At 38.9% G+C, this 20,903-nt stretch overlaps 2 protein-coding genes across 4 annotated transcripts in view; one reads left to right on the forward strand and one right to left on the reverse strand.

Annotated features, from left to right (window-relative positions):
* Positions 1-5,026: 5,026 nt before the first annotated feature.
* LOC102965555 (olfactory receptor 1L8-like) overlaps positions 5,027-20,903 on the reverse strand; it is a 56,944-nt gene continuing 41,067 nt past the window's right edge. The window contains exons 1-3 of one of the 3 annotated variants that reach the window (XM_007094513.2): positions 19,500-19,825; positions 9,168-9,298; positions 5,027-6,176 (exon numbers count right to left, since the gene is read on the reverse strand). In XM_007094513.2, coding sequence (XP_007094575.2) covers positions 5,027-5,971 — 945 coding nt within the window. In that variant the 5' untranslated portion in view covers positions 5,972-6,176; positions 9,168-9,298; positions 19,500-19,825. Of the gene's footprint in view, positions 6,177-9,157; positions 9,299-19,499; positions 19,826-20,903 lie in introns of those variants that run through there. The other 2 variants (XM_042964574.1, XM_042964575.1) reach the window with 2 other exon arrangements.
* On the forward strand, positions 19,356-20,324 carry LOC107178960 (olfactory receptor 1J4-like). The gene has a single exon (XM_015543014.2). The coding sequence runs from the start codon at positions 19,395-19,397 to the stop codon at positions 20,322-20,324; it is 930 nt and encodes a 309-aa protein (XP_015398500.1). The 5' UTR covers positions 19,356-19,394.

Genomic DNA, 20,903 nt, shown 5'->3' on the forward strand with positions numbered 1-20,903 from the left:
AAGGTTTGTGAAATATGTTTTTGATAAACAAAAAGGCATAAAAATAGTTAATATGACACTGAATAATGAGTAGAATTATTGAATCACTATATTGAACACCTGAAACTAAGATAACATTGTATGTTAACTATACTGTAATTAAAATTAAAAATGGTAAATAAATGCTATTGTTTGTATAAAAAATGACTAATGTGAAATTTAATGATAATTCATAGTGTGTATAAATTTATGTAAATGAGATAACAATAAACAATTTAGTGTTTTTGTCCTTTTGTCTATCATGTCTATAGTTATAAAAAGTATTGCTCTAAGTGTTTAAGGTAAAGAAGTTGAGACTGCATTTGTAATATATTTGCTAGTTACATATTGTGTCTAAAAGTAAAACATTTGCAAATATTTTGGCTTTATTATCCTTAAGTTAGTTTTTGCCTGTGCTAAAAACTCAGCAGAGAGGCACAGTGCATTAAATCTCATTCCCAAATTCCCTAAACCAATGTAGGATGTATTTTTTTTAACTGGAAGTTTCTTTGTGGGGACAGCTTATTTACTTATGCCTTCTTAATTCTAGGTTATAAAAATGGGTTATCTTTTGCTCCACAAACAGCATGACCTGATTTCTAGAAAAGAAAACTCTAAATGTATATAAAAATAATTGATTTTTTGACAGGTATTTAGGACGTGTTTCCTGGGCTTATGGAAATTTCTAGAAGAGAACAAATCAGGCAGAAATACTTTCCTTTTGTAGAGCTTATATTCTAGTAGAGGATGACAATGAAAATAAACATAATATGTGAGTAAATTTCATGGTTTTAAGTGCTACAAAATGCAACACTGTGAAGAAATCAGGAATCCAGGGCCTAGGCTGCTATTTTAAATAGTGTGATGAGGATTGGTCTCACCAAGAAGGTGCTATTTGAGCAAAGAATTGAAGGCATCAGAGAACGGAGCTACAGGGATATTTGCAGGAAAAGCATGTCAGGGAGCAGGTACAGCAGCTGCAATGCTCTGAAATGTGACAATGTCAGCTATGTTCCAGGAACAAAAAGGAGACTGGTCACTGAAGAGGAGTGAGCATGTAGAAGAGCAGAAGGAAGGTGGTCCAGTTTCATTCTTCTGCATGTCGCTGTCCAGTTCTCCCAGCACTATTTGCTGAAGAGACTGTCTTTTTTCCATTGGATATTCTTTCCTGCTTTGTCGAAGATTGGTTGGTCATATATTTGTGGGTCCAATTCTGGGTTCTCTATTCTATTCCATTGATCTATGTGTCTGGTTTTGTGCCAATACCATACTGTCTTCATGATTACAGCTTTGTAATACAGCTTAAAGTCTGGGATTGTGATGCCTCCAGCTTTGGTTTTCTTTTTCAACATTACTTTGGCTACTCAGGGTCTTTTCTGGTTCCATACAAATTTTAGGATTGTTTGTTCTAGCTCTATGAAGAATGCTGGTGTTATTTTGATAAGGATTGCATTGAATGTGTAGATTGCTTTGGGTATTATCAACATTTTAACAATATTTTTTCTCCCAATCCATAAGCATGGAATGTTTTTTTCAAAAATTTTTAATCTTTTTTATTTTTGAGAGATAGAGCATGAGCAGGGGAGGGGCAGAGAGAGAGAGAGGGAGACACAGAATCTGAAGCAGGCTCCAGGCTCTGGGCTGTCAACATAGAGCCCGACACAGGGGTCAAACTCACAGACCACAAAATCATGACCTGAGCTGAAGTTGGACGCTTAACCAACTGAACCACCAAGGCTCCCCAGAGCATGGAATGTTTTTCCATTTCTTTGTGTCTTCCTCAATTTCCTTCGTAAGTATTCTATAGTTTTCAGCATACAGATCTTTTACCTCTTTGGTTAGGTTCAGTCCTAGGTATCTTATACACAAAAATAAACTCAAAATGGAGGGAAGACCTAAATGTCAGAAGGAAAACTATCAAAATCCTACAGGAGAAAACAGATAGTAACCTTTTTGACTTAGGCTGCAGCAACTTCTTACTTGACATATCTGCGGAGGCAAGGGAAATAAAAGCAAAAATGAACCATTGGGACCTCATCAAGATAAAAAGCTTTTGCACAAAGAAGGAAACAATCAATAAAACTAAGAGGCAACAAATGGAATGGGAGAAGATATTTGCATATGATACATTGAATAAAGGGCTAATATTCAAAATCTATAAGGAACTTACCAAACTTAACACCCCAAAAAACAAATAATCCAGTGAAGAAATGGGCAGAAAACATGAATAGACAATTTTCCAAAGAAGACATCCAGATGGCTAACAGACACATGAAAAGATGTCACCATCACTATCATCAGGGAAATAAAAATCAAAACCACAATGAGATAGCACCTCACACCAGTCAGAGTGGCTAAAATTAACAACTCAGGAACAACAGATGTTGGCAAGGATGAGGAGAAAGGGGAACCATTTTGCACTGCTGGTGGAAATGCGAACTGGTGTAGCCACTCTGTAAAACAGTATGGAAGTTCCTCAAAAAATTAAAAATAGAGCTAACCTGCAACCCAGCAATTGCACTGCTAGGTATTTATTGAAAGGATACAAAAATGCTGATTTGAAGGGGGGGGTACATGCACCCCAATGTTTACAGCAGCACTACCAATAATAGCCAAAGTATGGAAAGAGCCCAAATGTCCATTGCCTGATAAATGGATAAAGAAGATGTGGTGTGTGTGTGTATATGTGTGTGTGTGTGTGTGTGTGTATAATTGAATATTATATATATATATATTATATTATATATGTATATATATACTATATATAATGGAATATTATTCAGCAACGAAAAAGAATGAAATCTTGTCATTTGCAACAATGTGGATGGAACTAGAATACATTATGCTAAATGAAATAAGTCAGTCAAAGAACAATAAATATATGATTTCACTCATGTGGAATTTAAGAAATAAAACAAATGAACATAGGGAAAGGGAGGGAAAAATAAGATGAAAATAGAGGGGGAGGTAAAACATAAGAAACTCTTAAATACAGAGAACACACTGAGAGTTGCTGGGAGGGTGTTGGGTGGGGTTGATGGGCTAAATGGTGGATGGGCATTAAAGGGGGCACTTGCTGGGATGAGCACTGGGTGTTATATATGTGATGAATCACTAAATTCTACTCCTGAAATCTATTACACTGTATGTTAACTAACTTGGATTTGAATAAAAGAAAAAAAGAAAAAAAAGAAATATTCACTCATCTGAAGGTCACAAATACATACATACATTTATATATATGTACATATATGTGTGTGTGTGTGTGTGTGTGTGTGTGTGTGTGTGAGTGTTTATATTCTGTTTTCTTTGGTAAATTTTAGTTTTATCCCTCTCATTTAGGTCTATGAGCCTATTGGTCTATGAGCCTATTGTGTATGGTGTGAGTAAGGGGTCAAGACTAATTATTTCCTATGGCATATCTAGTTGTTCCTGCATAATTTATCAAATGGCTGCTTCTTTCTCCATTAAATTGCATTTGCACTTGGGCAAAAATCAATTGATTATATAAATAAGGATTTATTTTGGGTTCTCTATTTGTTAGAGTGTTTTATTATTTATTTATTTGGTAATCTAATATATTAATAGATTTATATGAGCTATATATATTAATTTAAAGAAATTCAGATGTTACAACCATGTATTAATTGGAAATTCTCTCCCTCTCTCTTCCCCACTGACCTTTCATTCTTACTCTAGTGACTACACACATACACAGATTTGTACAATTAAAAAAAATGAATTCATACTTTTTTACTTGTGCAACATCTTGATTTTCCTACCTAATGGCTTTTCAAAGAAGTAATAGACATCCATTTTATTCTTTCAACCTGCTGCATATTCTTACATTCTATGTGATTAACCATAATTAATTTCTCTATTCTTTATTGGTACGATTTTAGGTTGTTCTGAATTTTTATCTGTTATAATCTGGGAATGACTGAAAAAATCTCAATATCCAATATATATTTATGACAATATTTCCATAGATTAGACTCCTCAGAGTGGGAATTTCTAGAACGAAGCATTCAATCACATATTTTTAAACATATACCTTTGAAGATAAATGGGAATAAGAAATGTCCCAATCTCCCCGCTGTGGAATGGATAACTTTCAAGTAATTGCTCTTGGTTCTTGTTCTTTCTGGCCATTCCCATTTTTTAAATTGTATGGTAAAAAAAAAAAAAAAAAACCCAGGAAACTAAACAGAACAAAAGCACAACAATTTAATAAGGATATAAATTTAAGAGAGGAGTAAAAGTGGGGCACCTGGGTGTTCAGTCGGTTGAGTGTCCGACTTCGGCTCACGTCATGATCTCGTGGTTCATGAGTTCAAGCCCCACTTCAGGCTCTGTGCTGACAGCTCAGGGCCTGGAGGCTGCTTCAGATTCTGTGTCTCCCTCTCTCTCCACTCCTCCCCCACTCACACTCTGTCTCTCTCTTGAAAATAAATAAAGATTAAAAAAAATTTAAGAGAGGAGTAAGGATAAAAATTTTTAAGGAAGAAAACGTTTTTTGACCGAGAAAAATGGGGAATTATAAAAATCCTCACAATGAGAAAAGTTGCTAAAATGTAATTCTCCTCCTTCCCTTCCTTCTCTGCCTCCATTCTTTTCCACATGAAATGTCTGCAAAGACATTCAAAAGCTACAAATTCAGTAATCATTTCCAGCAATAGGCTGCCATGTGAAGGGTTTTGGAGGGTAAGTCTCAAAAAAAGGAGAGCAATTTGTTCAGGAAATATTTGTGGGAAGAGAATTAGTTTCTTCAAGCAGTATTTGGAGGATGAGGTGACGAGTCTTCATGGGGAAATGGAGGAATGGTGAGGAAGAGTATCATGATTTTAGCAGAGAAGGGGACAATTGGTGGGCTGTCATCAATGCATGTGAGCATCCACAACAGCCTTGTCTCACATGGGTTAAAAAAGCTCATCTCCAACAGTTCAGTTGTTCACCAAGATCAAACAGATATTAGATTCAAGTGAAGCAGATTCCACTTGTGGGTTTGTCAAGAGGGTGCTGCCTGGGATTTCCTCCTGCCCATCAGCTTCCTCAGGCCCTGTTTCAGGTCTTTGTTTCTCAGGCTATAGATAAAAGGGTTCAGCATGGAGGTAAGAACTGTGTAGACAAGTGTTGCTATGTGGTCCCTGGCAGTGTAGGTGGATAGGGGCTGTAAATAGACGTAGAAGATGCTTCCATAAAAGAGGGTTACCACAGTGAGGTGAGAACCACAGGTGGAGAAGGCTTTGCGTTTCCCAGCAGCTGAGGGGATCTTGAGAACTGTGATGAGGATTCGTATATAAGAGAAAGTGATGCACAGAAAGGGGGTCACCAAAACAACTGAACATTCTGACATTATCACAATTTCATTGAGAAATGTGGAGGAGCAGGACAATTTCATCAGGGGACTGAGGTCACAGAGGAAGTGATGGATAACATTGTTGTCACAGAAGGTGAGACGATTCAGTAGCAGTGTGTGTAGGAGTGAGTGGAGGTGAGGAAGTGAGCAGGAAAAGGCCACCAGCAGGACACAGCGGTGGTGGCTCATGGTGGTGACATAGTGGAAGGGGTCACAGATGGCCACATAGCGGTCAAGGGCCATGACCGCCAGGAGGCAGCTGTCAGTGTTGCCCAGAGCATAAATAAAATACATCTGTGTCAGACACCCAGCATAGGAGATGGTCTTCTCTGACAGAAAGCTCAGTAGCATCCTGGGGACAATGGTTGTTGTAAAGCAAATGTCAGTGAAGGACAGGAAACTCAGGAAGAAATACATGGGGGTCTGGAGCTGGGGGTCAGAGTGGATGGCAAGGATGATGAGCAGGTTCCCTGTTATGGTGACCAGGTACATGGTGAGGAAGAGGATAAAGAGTGGTTTCTGGTCCCCAGGCCGGGAGGAGAGTCCCAGGAGGATGAACTCAGAAACACTGCTGGTTTGGTTGACTCTTTCCATTGATTTGGGTCTACTTATATACAAGATGGCTTATTATTTACCATACTGCAAGTCCAGAACCCAAATCCTCAGAACACAGCAGGTCTTGTTTTTTCTGTTTTGTTGCAATTAGTTGTTCTGTAGAGACAGCTTGTAAGTGTCATGGTCCTTGATGTATTTCTCCCTTCCCAAATCCATGGGCATCACAAGGGCCTTATACTGAAGGCTGGAGAGACAGAAGAAGAATTTACCGTTAGAAACCATCAGAGATGGACCTTGTTGATTCCAGTTCATTAGTTCTTATTCTGTGCAAAGCCTGTTCTCTTGTTGGGGATGTAGTGATAAAAACAGGCAAATTCTTGCCATTGTGTATCTCGTGTTTAGTTGGGGAGACAGATCATCAACAAACAACATAAAGCAGTATATAAGGGATGAAGATGAATGGGGAATGGAGTGGAGGTATTTTTGGCACAGGAGGTCACAGGACACTCATTTCCTATCAAAGGAAACCCAGTGGTGGCATTGTAAAGTTCATATTTGCATTGATTTGGAAAAAAATAAGGGTTTGCCAAAATAACAAACAGGGAAAATCTAATGGGAATGTTGAACCTGTTTCAACAAAGTGGGCTTTTCCTCCTCTGGACATAGGATGAAGAGTTCATCCTCCTTAGTTCATGGTATGCTATCATCACCAGTGTAAGTCTCCCCTTTTTTTGTAAATTGTTTTTCCTTTCTTTAACTCTATGTTCTGAATCATATTTGTACAGGATGAGAATCCATTTGTACAGGATTATTGAATCGTTGGGTAGTCAACAATTTTTTGTTGAATCTTTATAATTCACCTTTCCTATGTGTATGCAAAACTATCTATGAGAAATATGTTAATTTTCATATATTAACTGTTGAGACATCTATCTATCGATCGATCGATCGATCGATCTATCTATGCTTTTTCTCCAGTCATATCGAGTTATGGACAATATCACTTTGGTGATGGACAAAAAAGTGGTCTCCACTTATTGCTACTACAAACATCTCTGCAATGGGAGATCTTGTATAAATAAAGTGTTTTCAAACAATTTTTTAGAGTCTTATATTTACCCATACCTTCTTAATGGACATATCACATAGGGATTTTTAAAAATTTTGAGATATTGGTTACTTATATATTTCTTGCTACCATAAAAATCTCTAAAGTCACCATACTTATATATCACCAAAATTTTTAAAATAATTTCTTTTTCTTAAGTTTTATTTAAGTAATCTCTACACCTCACGTGGGCCTCAAACTCATAACCCTGAGATCAAGAGTCACATGCTCTTCCAACCGAGCTATCCAGGCACCCCTAAAATAATTTCCTTGGAAACAGTATATTCTTTCATACTTTTTGAATAATCCCATGCATTGGAATTTTCGTGCATTAAAACTTTTATTATATATTAATATATGAATTCATTTAACAATTAAATGTTGTATTTACAATAACAACTAAATGATATCCTGTACATCAGGGTAATTATAGGTAATAGCACTGCACTGCATATTCAAAACTCGCTAAGACAGTAAGTCTTAAATGTGCTTACAACTTTATCATAAATAACTAAACACCTTTACACCTCAGATTCACCATGTATGATATTGGACACAAATACATGCATGCTCATGAGGATTTAGTGAGAAATGCATCTACACTCAGGAGAGAGACAAGCATATTGTGAATACTCAGCAGAAACTCTTGATCATCATCAATCCCATTGTTGCTTTCCCTTATCTGCTATGACTGGTTGTCCTCAAAATCAATTAACTCACATGCTTGAAGTATCATATCCCTCACTGCCAAGTTGTCAGACTAACCTCATGATTTTGTAAGATCTTATGGAAGGATGATTTGTTTAGGCATTGAATGATCTGAGTGAACCAGTAGTTAAAGTTAAAAACAATAACCAATATTATTGAAAATGTACTACATGTCAAGCTTGTGCTAAGCACCTCACAAATTCCCACGATGAGGGATCACAACGTATATGTTGTTATCAGAAGCCTGAGGCTTAGAGTGAAGTGGTTTGCTCAAGGTCACTAAGTAGGTGAGTAGCAATCAGGATTTGAACTCCAAGAGGAATCACTCTGAAGCTCATCCTCTTAACCCTCAGGCTACACCTCCTCGTGTTTTGGTGTATATACTGTCTGTCACAATCACGCACAGGCACTGTTTTCCTCACTGTGTCATTTCCTAAATGACCTCCCTTTCTTTCCCTCTTAACTAACAATCTTTCTTTTCCCATGTTCAGAATCTATCCTTGTAGTGGCTGAAGAGGTGACCAATCTTGCTGTGTTACACAGATTGTGGATTTGAAATTTTGAACATCTATGATTAATTGGCCAAAATCAGGTGGAAAAAATTGGCCATGCATGTCTGGGGCATGTCTGGCATGGAGAGTTGTGGTTGGTGCTGGACAGTGTCCTCGAGTTAAGACAAAAGATGGGGGCTTGATTTGTCCTTGGTCACCTGCTCAGAAGCTGATTTCGGATGTTTTATGAATAGCAAATGAGACACCATGTCTGCAAGACAGTTTGTCAAACATAGGCCAATATTAAAAAATGAGCCATTTGTGAAAAGGCTGCTTGTGGAAATAAGAAATTAGTGGAGATTTGGTTTAATTAATGATGTTGGGTGATCCAGGTCATAGATGTGAGGATCACCTACTATGATAACTAGAAAGAAGAAAGGTTTTGAACCTGAGAATCAAGAAGAACAGTTCTCAAAACACAAGATGAATTGCTGAGGCTGGGAATATAATAGTTTTGTTTTGTTTTGTTTTCTTCTTCACTTTTCCCTCCCTGCCTCCCTCCATCCCTCCTTCCTCCCTTCTTCTTCCTTCCCTCCTCCCCCTTCCTTCCTTCCTTCCTTCCTTCCTTCCTTCCTTCCTTCCTTCCCTCACCCTTCCTTCCTTCCTTCCTTCCTTCCTTCCTTCCTTCCTTCCTTCCTTCCTTCCTTCCTTCCTTCCTTCCTTCCTTCCTGTGTTTTGCTTCTAGCAAAGCACATAGGGTAGATGGTCTTGAGGTCAAACTGGACAGACTGAAAACCAAAAGCTGGGTGGAGGTTTTAGTTGGACCCTATGACTGCTTAATCCACACAATATTTGAAAATTCAGGGAGGAAAGAGTAAGTGCCAGAGGTTGGAGGAGCCAAGAGGGTGGCCAGCTTACCGAAGCTCACCTCCAGATCCAGATGCTGCTCTTGCCTTCCACTTTCTCCAGAAGCTGGTCTGCACCACATCTGCTACTCAGCTGCAAGTCTGCTTCTCAGCCAAGCACAGCCCCCTCATGTTTCTCCCATGACACTCTGGGCTGATTAACAAGGAGAGGAACAGGAAAGGCGGGGGAGCTGATGTGCTACTTGGAAGGGATAGCACATTTCCCCTCACTGGCCTCCAATCCCTCAAGTCTGGCCCCCAGAATGCTGCTGCTCTCCTAGCTCCCCATTTCAGAAGGCAGAGACGTCTTGACTCGAGGGGCAAGGACTGTCTTGATGGTGGAAGCCAGACTATCTCCTGAGTCTGAGCTCTGCTCTGCTGGCCTCGGGGGCCCTTGTTAGGCTGAAGGAGTTGTGGTGTGATGACCTCTCAAGGGAGCTGATCCTGTGCTTGCTGTAAGCAGAGGAAGCAGACTGGAAATAACACCCAGCATTGCTGACTTGAGGGGATAGGGGAGCCCGGAGGCTTTCTGTTTTGATGTGGGGCTCATCCCAGAGCCACTTAATCTCACTGCAACATCTCAAGGGTGTGCCTTAGTTTCCCCAACTCTGGGTTATCAGAAATGGACAAATATTTATGTGGGTGAATATTTTTATGTTTGGGGATGCAGGTGTGGGCCGCGGTATATTCTAGAGCAGGGAGGTGGGAGTTTCTAGGGGATTCAGTGGGGGTAGATCAGTGGTGTGTATGTGTGTTCCAGTATCTTGGCAGGCATGTGGATCTGGTTTCTTTTTCCTGTGTGGGATTAGGTTGATGTTGGTTTATGTGTGTTTAAAGCACAGGGTATGCAATGGTTGTTGTCATATTTAGCAAAGGGACTTTGGGAAAATAGTGTGTTTTTAGAGTTTAGACTCAGGGAAGTTTTTGAGGATTAGTGTTGAGGAAAGAAGATATCTAATAGAATGTTGGCCTTGCCACTAAGCTAGTTGCTTGTAAGCCTGAGTTTCTTCATCTGAAAAGTGAGGATAACAACTATTATTGGCACTGAAATCAGAGAGAAAATTTCCTCGTGGGTTTTATATAGAGAATATTGTGTATCATGGTGAACATAATCCATAACAAAGTGTAAGGAATGAAACACATTCTGCTGCAGCCTTCAGCATAAACTACTGTCTCATACAATATATGTGTGTCTTTTTCTTTAGCCTTTAGTTTAATATTTAAATTTTAATCGACATATTAAGAGTAAATAATACATAGACAAAAAGCCTTGGGTTAGAGTCCTGCCTATTCATGTGGCTTTCTTTCTATTCATTCACTTAATTCTTTCTTTCCTTCTTTCCTCCTTCACTTCCTTCCTTCTTTCCTTCCTTCCTTCCTTTTTTCTAGCTTTATTGAGATATAATTGACACAGAACATAACTTTAAAGTGTAAAACACAGGATAAACTGAGAGCTTTCCCCCTAGGGCCAGGAACAAGACAGGGATGTCCACTCTCACCACTGTTATTCAACATAGTATTGGAAGTCTTAGCCTCTGCAATCAGACAACACAAAGAAATAAAAGGCATCCAAATCATCCAGGAAGAGGTCAAACTTTCACTCTTCGCAGATGACAAGATACTCTATATGGAAAGCCCAAAAGATTCCACCAGAAAACTGCTAGAACTGATTTATAAATTCAGCAAAGCTGCAGGATGTAAAATCAATGCACAGAAATCAGTTGCACACCTACACACCAACAATGAAGTGACAGAAAGAGAAATCAAGGAATCGATCCCATTTGCAGTTGCACAAAAAACCATAAAATACCTAGGAATAAATCTAATCACAGAGGTGAAAAAATCTATACACTGAAAACTACAGAAATCTTATGAAAGAAATTGAAGAAAACACAAAAAAATGGAAAAAGATTCCATGCTCCTGGATAGGAAGAACAAATATTGTTAAAATGTCGATACTACCCAAAGCAATCTACATATTCAATGCAATCCCTATCAAAGTAACACCAGCATTCTTCACAGAGATAGAACAAATAATCCTAAAATCTGTATGGAACCAGAACAGACCCCGAATAGCCAAAGCGATCTTGAAAAAGAAAACCAAAGCTGGAGGTATCACAATCCCACAGTTCAAGCTATACTAGAAGGCTGTAATCATCAAGACAGTATGGTACTGGCACAAGAACAGACACTCAGATCAATGGAACAGAATAGAGAACCCAGAAATGGACCCAAAAACGTATGGCCAACTAATCTTTGATAAAGCAGGAAAGAATATCCAATGCAATAAAGACAGTCTCTTCAGCAAGTGGTGCTGGGAAAACTGGACAACAACATGCAGAAAAATGAACCTGGACTACTTTCTTACACCATACACAAAAATAAACTCAAAATGGATGAAAGACCTTAATGTAAGACAGGAAGCCATCAAAATCCTCAAGGAGAAAGCAGGCAAAAACCTCTTTGATATTGCCCACAGCAACTTCTTACTCAACACGTTTTGGAGGCAAGGGAAACAAAAGCAAAAATGAACTATTGGGACCTCATCAAAATAAAAAGCTTCTGCACAGCGAAGGAAACAACCAGCAAAACTGAAAGGCAACTGACAGAATGGGAGAAGATATTTGCAAATGACATATCAGATAAAGGGCTAGTATCCAAAATCTATAAAGAACTTATCAAACTCAACACCCAAAAAACTAATAATCCAGTGAAGAAATGGGCAAAAGACATGAATAGACACTTCTCCAAGGAAGACACCCAGATGGCCAACCGACGCATGAAAAAATGTTCAACATCACTCATCATCAAGAAAATACAAATCAAAACCACACTGAGATACCACCTCACACCTATCAGAATGGCTAACATGAACAACTCAGGCAACAACAGATATTGGCGAGGATGCGGAGAAAAGGATCTCTTTTGCATGTTGGTGGGAATGCAAGCTGGTGCAGCCACTCTGGAAAACAGTATCGAGGTTCCTCAAAAAATTAAAAATAGAGCTACCCTATGACCTGGAAATTGCACTACTAGGTATTTATCCAAGAGATACAGGTATGCTGTTTTGAAGGGATACATGCACCCCAATGTTTATAGCAGCACTATCGACAATAACCAATGTATGGAAAGAGCCCAAATATCCATCCATGGATGAATGGATAAAGATGATGTGGTATATATATTCAATGCAGTATTACTCGGCAATCAAAAAGAATGAAATCTTGTCTTTTTCAATTATGTGGATGGAACTAGAGGGTATTATGCTAAGCGAAATTAGTCAGCCAGAGAAAGACAAATATCATATGACTTCACTCATATGAGGACTTTAAGACACAGAACAGATGAACTCAAGGGAAGGGAAGCAAAAATAATATAAAAACAGGGAGGGGGACAAAACATAAGAGACTCTTAAATATGGAGAACAAACAGAGGGTTACTGGAGGGGTTGTGGGAGGGGGGATGGGCTAAATGGGTAAGGGGCATTAAGGAATCTACTCCTGAAATCATTGTTGCACTATATGCTAACTAATTTGGATGTAAATTTAAAAAATAAAATTAAAAAAATAAGTGTAAAACACAATAATTTTATATATATATAAACAAAATTACCACAATCATACTAGTTGACACATCCATCACCTCACATTGTTACAACATTTTTAGTGTGGTGAGCACTTTTATAATCCACTCCCTTAGTAATTTTCATACAGTCTTGCTAACTATCATCACCATGCTGTAAATTACATCCCCACAACTTATTCATCTTACAGCTGGAAGTTTGTACCCTTAGTCCTCGTCCATTTCTCTCACCCCCTATCCCTCACTCATGGCAACCAACCATCTAGTCTCAGTTTTTTAGAGTTCTATATTCTTAGATACCACATATAAGTGAGACCACACAGTATTTATTTTTATTGTGGTCAGACTTATCTCACTTAGCATAATGTCCTTGAGGTTCATCCATATTGTAAATGACAAAATTTCCTTCCTTTTTGTGGATGAATATTATTCCATTATATATATCAATATTCATTATCCATTGGTAAATATTTAAGTTGTTTCCATGTCTTGACTATTTAAATAAAGCTGCAGTGAACATAAACATTCAGATATCTCTTCAAGATAGTGATTTCAGTTCCTTTGGATATATATACCCAGATGTGGGATTGCCGGATCATATGGTTGTTCTATTTTTCATTTTTTAAGGAACTTCCAGACTGTTTTCCATAGTGGCTTCACCAGTATACCTTCCCACCAACAGTGCCATGGGTCACTTTTGTTCACATCCTCAACAGCACTTATTGTCTCTTATCTTTTTAAAAAATGTTTATTTATTTTTGAGAGAGAGGCAGTGCACAAGCAGGGGAGGGGCAGAAAGAGAGGGAGACACGGAGTCTGAAGCAGGCTCCAGGCTCTGAGCTGTCAGCACAGAGTCCAATGTGGGGCTCAAACCCACAAACTGTGAGATCATGACCTGAATCGAAGTTGGACGCTTAACTGACTGAGCCACCCAGGCAACCCTCTTATCTTTCTGATAATAGCCATTCTACCAGCTGTGAGGTGATATCTCATTGTGTTTTTAAATTTTTTTAACTATTAATTTTTATTTTTTCAAGTTTTAATTTAAATTCCAATTAATTCATGTACAATGTAATATTAGTTTCAGGTATAGAATTTAGTGATTCATCTTAACATAATATCCAGGGCTCATCACAACGAGTGAACTCCATAATCCCCATCATCTGTTTAAAGTATTTCTCCCTCCAACTCTCCTCTATCAACCCTCAATTTGTTCTTTACAGTTAGGAGTCTGTTTCCTTGTTTGCCTCTCTTTTGTTCCCCCCTAAGTTCACCTGTTTTTTTCTTAAATTCCACATAGGAGTGAAATCTTATGGTATTTGTCTTTCTCTGACTGACTTATTTCGCTTAGCCTAATACACTCTAGTTCCAGCTAGAGTTGCAATGGCAAGATTTCATTCTTTTTGGTGGCTAATATTTCATTGTATATATACACCAAATCTTCTTTATCCATCCATTAGTCAATGGACTAATGGGCTCTTTCCATAGTTTGGCTATTGTTGATAATGCTGCTATAAACATCAGGTGCATGTACCCCTTTGAATCTGTATTTTGTATCCTTCGAGTAAATACCTAATATTGCAATTGCTGGGTCATAGGGTAGTTCTATTTTAAAATTTTTGAGGAGCCTTCATGTCGTTCTCCAGAGTGCTGCACCAGTTTGCATTCTCACCAACAATGTAAGAGGGTTCCCCTTTCTCTGCATACTTGCCAACACCTCTTGTTTCCTATGTTGTTAGTTTTAGCCATTCTGACTGATGTGTATCCCAGTCTGACTGGTGATATCTCATTGTAGTTTTGATTTGTATTTCTCTGATGATGAGTGATGTTGAGCTTCTTTTCATGTGTCTATTGGTCATCTGGATGTCTTCTTTGGAAAAAAAATGTCTATTCATGTCTTCTGCCCATTTTTAAAAACTGGATTATTTGTTTTCTGGGTGTTAAGGTTGATAAGTTCTGTATAGATCTTGAATACTAGCCCTTTATCAGACATGCCATTTGCAAAAAAGCTTCTCCCATTCTGAGGTTGCCTTTTAGTTTGGTTGATTATTTCCTTCACTGTGCAGAAGATTTTTATTTTTGTTTATTTTTATTTATTTTCATTAATGTTTGTGTATTTATTTATTTATTTATTCAAAAATGGGGACTGTGTATATATTCTATATGGGAAAATATAATTATACTTTATTCATTCATACAAAAAACATTACTAAAACTTTTATTTTTATTACATTTATTTATTTTTGAGAGAGACACAGCACAGTGGGGGAGGGGCAGAGAGAGAGGGAGACACAGAATCTGAAGCAGGCTCCAGGCTCCAAGCTATCAGCACAGAGCCCAATGTGGGACTCCAACTCACGAGCTATGAAATCATGACCTGAGCCAACATCAGATGCTTCACTGACTGAGCCATCCAGGGGCCCCAGGAGGAGATAATTTTAAAGCTAACAGGGGCTATGTCCTTTAGGCATTGTGATTTGATTTTTGTTATGAATTATTTGTGTAGTCCTTGGAAGCTTTTCAGCAGAACGGTAACAAGATTCAGATTTAAAAAACATCACTCTGGCTGCCGTATTGAGAATAAACTGAAGGAGAAAGGGGATGTGTGGAAGCAGGGGACCACCTAGGAACTACTGCAACAATGCAGTTAAGAAATGATAGGCTGGGACGATAGCAGACGAAGTAGTGTAATTTTGGTGAATACTGTATTTAGTTGTAAGTTGGAACCAACAAGAGTTGCTGACAAATTGAGAATTGTGAAAGAAAGGTTGGAGTCAAGGATTCCTATATTTTGGTTTGAACAACATGGAGTTATCAGTAACTAAGATGGTAATGAAACAAATGTGTGAGCAGCTGAATGCAATGAGTCTGTAATCTATAACAATAAGATAACCAAAGTTTATTGAGGATTTAAAAAATGCCAGACAATGTTCTAAGTTCATTCTGTGTTTTAACTCATTTAATCTCTTAAGGTGGGAATATGCTGTTACTATAAGATGGAATGAAATAATCAATTAATTCACTCATTTATTCAATATCAGTCCTATGGCAATGTCAGTGATTTTAGATATCATTATCTTTTTTGGAAGATAAAAAGATAAAGATAACAAGAGTTGATATCTGTTGTGCATTTATTATGTCCTTTAGCATGAATCATCTCATTTAATTTCAATAATAACTTCTGAGGACAATGTAATTTTTATCCACACTTTACAGCTGATGTAACAGGGCTGAGGGGATGCTATATGTGCTCAGGGCCAACATTTAATGAGTGGCATAGCCCAGACCCAGTTCTTCTGAGTACTGAGCCTAAGGACTCAATTTTCCCCCTCTACGCTCTCTTAGAAAAGGCACACCTCTATGACTTGAAGTCTCTCCCAAGGGAGGAGGGGACCTGCAGGATGCGAACTTAAAGCTAGATTTGTGTGCTCATGGTAGCAAGTGCAAATGGTGTGGGAGTTTGCAAAAGCCAGACTTACTCTTCCTGGACCATAATGTGGTGTCAGGAGAGGCTGACCCAGTGCATTGGCAACACTGGTGATGGAAGCTGACTAAGCCATTCCTAATTTCCCCCTGGAACTATGAACAGGCAAAGAGGAGCCCAGAGTATCCTTGAGATATGGGCCAGCCTCTCAGGTGGCTCTAGCAGCTCAGTCCCTGTTGCCCCTGCACAGGCTCCTCCCCAAGGTCTTTTAGGAAGTTGAGGCCATTAGTCTGTTTTGATTCTTTACTTAACCAGGAGCTTAGAGACTTATCATGAGTGTTCTCCAAGGCTTGTAAAATGGTATCTCCTGCCTGTTTCCCTGGAGCTCAAGGACAGACAGAGAGCTCATGAGGTCATGGGCTCACAGAGGCTTTCTTCTTACTTTTTGTTCCTGGTGTTCTCAACAGAAGCTGAGGATGCAGGAAATTGTATTAGAAGGTACCTCAGCTTGCTAAGGAGTGGCACAAGTCAGAGTGAGCTAGGAATTCTAGGCAGGCAAGGTGCGTCTCTGTGTCTAGAGGTCTGCATATGTATTCCATGTGGGTCTGTCTGGTGTTTCCTTGCTTGCACAATGTGGACATATGCATGTTTTCTTCTTGAGTTGTGTGTGTGTGTGTGTGTGTGTGTGTGTGTGTGTGTGATTGACTCTCAGTATTATTTTTTCCCTTAGACCAAGAACATAGAAGTCTAATAAGAGCTGCCTCATTAAACAAGTGTAGGGCATTTGTGTACGTGATCTGGGGTCTCCTAATCAGTCCCTCTGAACTCAAGTATTTGCCCCACTCTCTTTCTATAACTCCTTCTTCCATCTTTGTACAGACATCATAGTAAATTAAATGAGATTGCATAGTCTGAAGAGAGGCTGATCACCAATCTGGGGGAGAAGTTTCCTGAATTTACTCATGACCAGCAATACATAAGAAGTCTTGACATCTCAGCTCAATGGTGTGTGTATGTGTGACATTGCATTTTGTTTATGTTATATATATATATATATATATATATATATATATATATATATATATATATATATACATGATTCCAAATGTTAGAATGTGTTGTTGTTGTTGTTTTTCATGTACATGTTTTAGGGGCTCTGGTTCTTTCCTGTGAACTCAAATATTTCCTTAAAAATCTTTCAATAGTAGCCATATATATATTACTGCATTAAGGAGGCAGGTTCCTATGCATTTCCACTCCTGGGCAGGTATCATATACTAACTCAGTGTCTGCAGTATGGCAGACTGGGCCCCAATCCTCAGTCTGGCCTTCATATATTTTGTGATCTTAGGAAGTGACTTCATCTCTCTGAGGTTAAGATTCTTCACTGGCAAAGGAGAGGCAACTATTCCTACTTCAAAATGCTATTTTGAGGATTAAATGAAGCAATGCACACAAATGGTTCAGTCCCATGCCTGGCACAATTGGTGCTCAGTAAAAAGGAGGTATTTTTATTATTTTTCCCCAAATCCAATGTTTGCCTCGTGGAGGTTCCTGTTTCACCATTGTCTGGAGCAGGACAAGTAGAATTCTGAGAGGCCAGGCTTATCTTAAGGCTCCCTCTCATACTCCAAGGTCACAGTCTGACCTCCTTTCCACAGCTAATGGCCCAACTGTCTCCTTCTCAAGGTCCTGCCTGAATCAAAGTTCCTGGTTTGTTCCAGCCCTCGTGTTTTTTTCTGGTTTCTAAGTAAGGACTGACACAGCCTACATCAGTGAGCAGCCAGGACTCTGCATAAGGTTCAAGCACTGTCCTCCTTGGTAGCCATGAACAGATAAAACCAGTGCCACTGAGGAAGCTTGTGGTACTTGAGGATAACTCACTGTCCTGCTCCTACTCTTGAGTGAGAATGTCAGTCTTGATTCCCTCTTCAGGGCTATGTGGTTATCCTAACCTCTAGTCTAACTTCCAAATACATACTGTATCTGGAATCCACCATCAAACAGCCAAGTCATGGTGGGTATCAATTATCACTTTAGCTTCAATTTTCCCATCTATAAAATGAGGACATGAAGTTTGACTTGTGTACTGAACAGTCCCTAAATATATACTTATTGTTTTCAGAGAAGTTAAAGCATGTGAAAGTCCTTTGTAAATTGTATGATGTATAAATGCGAATGGTCAATTTTTCTTAGAGGGAGTTAATGACATTTTGGACAAAGGTAGTTGACAAATAGCTTCTTTGGACACTCTAATAACGTTGTAATTTCTATGCAAAGTAGTTGAGTAGGAATTTTGTCAGACATATGTCGTGATTCTATCTGTTGCACTTAATTGTGCGTACCTTTGCAATTTAGATAATGTGCACTTTGTAGTCTCATAGTTAAAATGACTCTAATAATACCCATTTGTTAGGACTATAATGAGGATCTGATTTGAAAGGACATGTAAAACACATGGAATAGTGCCTGGTGCTATTCTTAACTTTGGTTTGGAAACCTGGATTGGACACTTTTGGTAACAGGGAATTTTATATGACTTAAAGCAGGACTCAGACAATTACACCAAAAGCCTGTGACATAGCTTTAGTAATTCTGTTCCAACTTAGGGAGATTCACCCCCTTTTTAAGAGGAAATGACTGATATTTCTTTTCTGGTACTCATTTCACATTTGAACATGCTTTGACATTAAGATGTCAACTCCTTGAACATAAAGACTTCCCATTTCTTGGCGCCTGGGTGGCTCAGTCAGTTGAGCGACTGACTTCGGCTCAGGTCATGATCTCACGGCTAGTGAGTTCGAGCCCCGTGTCGGGCTCTGTGCTGCCAGCTCAGAGCCTGCAGCCTGCTTCTGATTCTATGTCTCCCTCTCTCTCTGACCCTCCCCCACTCATGCTCTGTCTCTCTCTGCCTCAGAAATAAATAAACATTAAAAAAAATAAAAAAAAGACTTCCCATTTCTTGTTCACTGCTATTATCAATATGGGACTAAGCTGTTTTTCACTAAATATTTGTTGAATAAAGAATAAGTGCTGTTTGTTTTTTGGAGAGGAATAAACCTGGTTAATGTGAGGGTCTCATGTATATTGGAGCCAGAATGGGGCACACTCATGTACCAAGAGTTGTGAAAAATAAACAGAAAGGTAGTTAAAAAAATTTGCATAGAAAGAACCTCACTATAATGTTATGACATGTTCATGAACATTCTCCACTTTTCCCCATTGCCAGCAGAGAAAAAACAACATGAGGAGGGAGAACCAGAGCAGCGTGTCCGAGTTCCTCCTCCTGGGGCTCCCCATCCAGCCAGAGCAGCAGGGCATATTCTTCACCCTGTTCCTGGGCATGTACCTGACTACAGTGCTGGGGAACCTGCTCATCATCCTGCTCGTCAGGCTGGACTCTCGCTTCCACACGCCTATGTATTTCTTCCTTAGCCACTTGGCCTTCACTGATGTTTCCTTTTCATCTGTCACAGTTCCAAAGATGCTCATGAACATGCAGACTCAGCAACAATCCATTCCCTATGTGGGGTGCATTTCACAGGTGTATTTCTTAATATTTTTTGGTTGTCTTGACAATTTCCTTCTTGCAGTGATGGCATATGACAGGTATGTGGCCATCTGTAAGCCACTCCACTACTCTACTGTCATGAGGCAGGAGCTATGTATCTCATTAGTGGCTGGATCTTGGTTCTTCTGTTACATTCATGCCCTGTTGCACACCCTCCTCTTGGTCCAACTGTCCTTCTGTGATAATACCATCCCTCACTTCTTTTGTGACCTCACTGTGCTCCTGAGGATAAGCTGCTCAGACATTTCTCTCAATGAGCTGATCATCTTTACTGAAGGAGGAATTCTTTTCATCTTGCCTTTGAGTAGTATCTTGGGCTCATATATTCATATAGGGACAACTGTCCTAAGGGTCCCCTCCACTAAAGGACTCTTTAAAGCCTTTTCTACCTGTGGCTCCCATCTTCTTGTGGTGTCTGTATACTATGGGACACTTGCAGGTGTTTACTTTTTCTCCTTATCATGGAACTTTAATGACAAAGACATAATTGCTTCAGTCATGTACACAGTAATTACCCCTATGCTGAACCCCTTTATCTATAGCCTGAGGAACAAAGATATAAAACAGGCCCTACAAATATTTGTCAATAGGGCTAACTTTTAAGTGACAATCATTAAATCCTCTTATTGCAGTTATGCACAGTGAGATACATCGACTAAAACTACTGTGTGATTGGCAACTCTGTGTAACTTAAAAAGAATATATGTTTTTCTGTCATGTATGAGGTGTTGTCAATTGTCAACTAGGTCAAGTTTGTCACTTGGATTGTTAAGTATTCTTTACCCTTAATTTTTTCCTGCTTGTTCATCATCTCTTATGTGCACAAAATCTTATGCAAAACATGTTGCACAATTATAATTGTGAATTTGTTTCCCCTTTTAGACATGCCCAGTCATTGCTTGTAAATTTTATATACTATGTTATTGAGGACATGCAGATTTAGCATCATGATCTGCTCCTGTGTACTGACTCTTTTAAAAAGTGGTGTGCTGAGGCTGGCTTGCGTTGGCTTCAAGCTAAATGTGAATGTCTCTTTCCGACTCCACATTCAATGACATCATGTTGGTAGACTGAAATCAGCCATAGTGGAAATAATTACACTGTAGAAATTGGCAAATGCTACAAAACAAGGCTCCTCAGAGAGCCATTTTATTCATTTAACATACGACTGTATTTATAAAT

Source organism: Panthera tigris, chromosome D4, assembly GCF_018350195.1.
Source record: "Panthera tigris isolate Pti1 chromosome D4, P.tigris_Pti1_mat1.1, whole genome shotgun sequence".
Lineage (NCBI taxonomy): Eukaryota > Metazoa > Chordata > Mammalia > Carnivora > Felidae > Panthera > Panthera tigris.

Excerpts from the sequence above, each read along its gene's own strand:
- LOC107178960 (XM_015543014.2), top strand. The coding sequence starts at position 19,395 with ATGAGGAGGGAGAACCAGAGCAGCGTGTCCGAGTTCCTCCTCCTGGGG.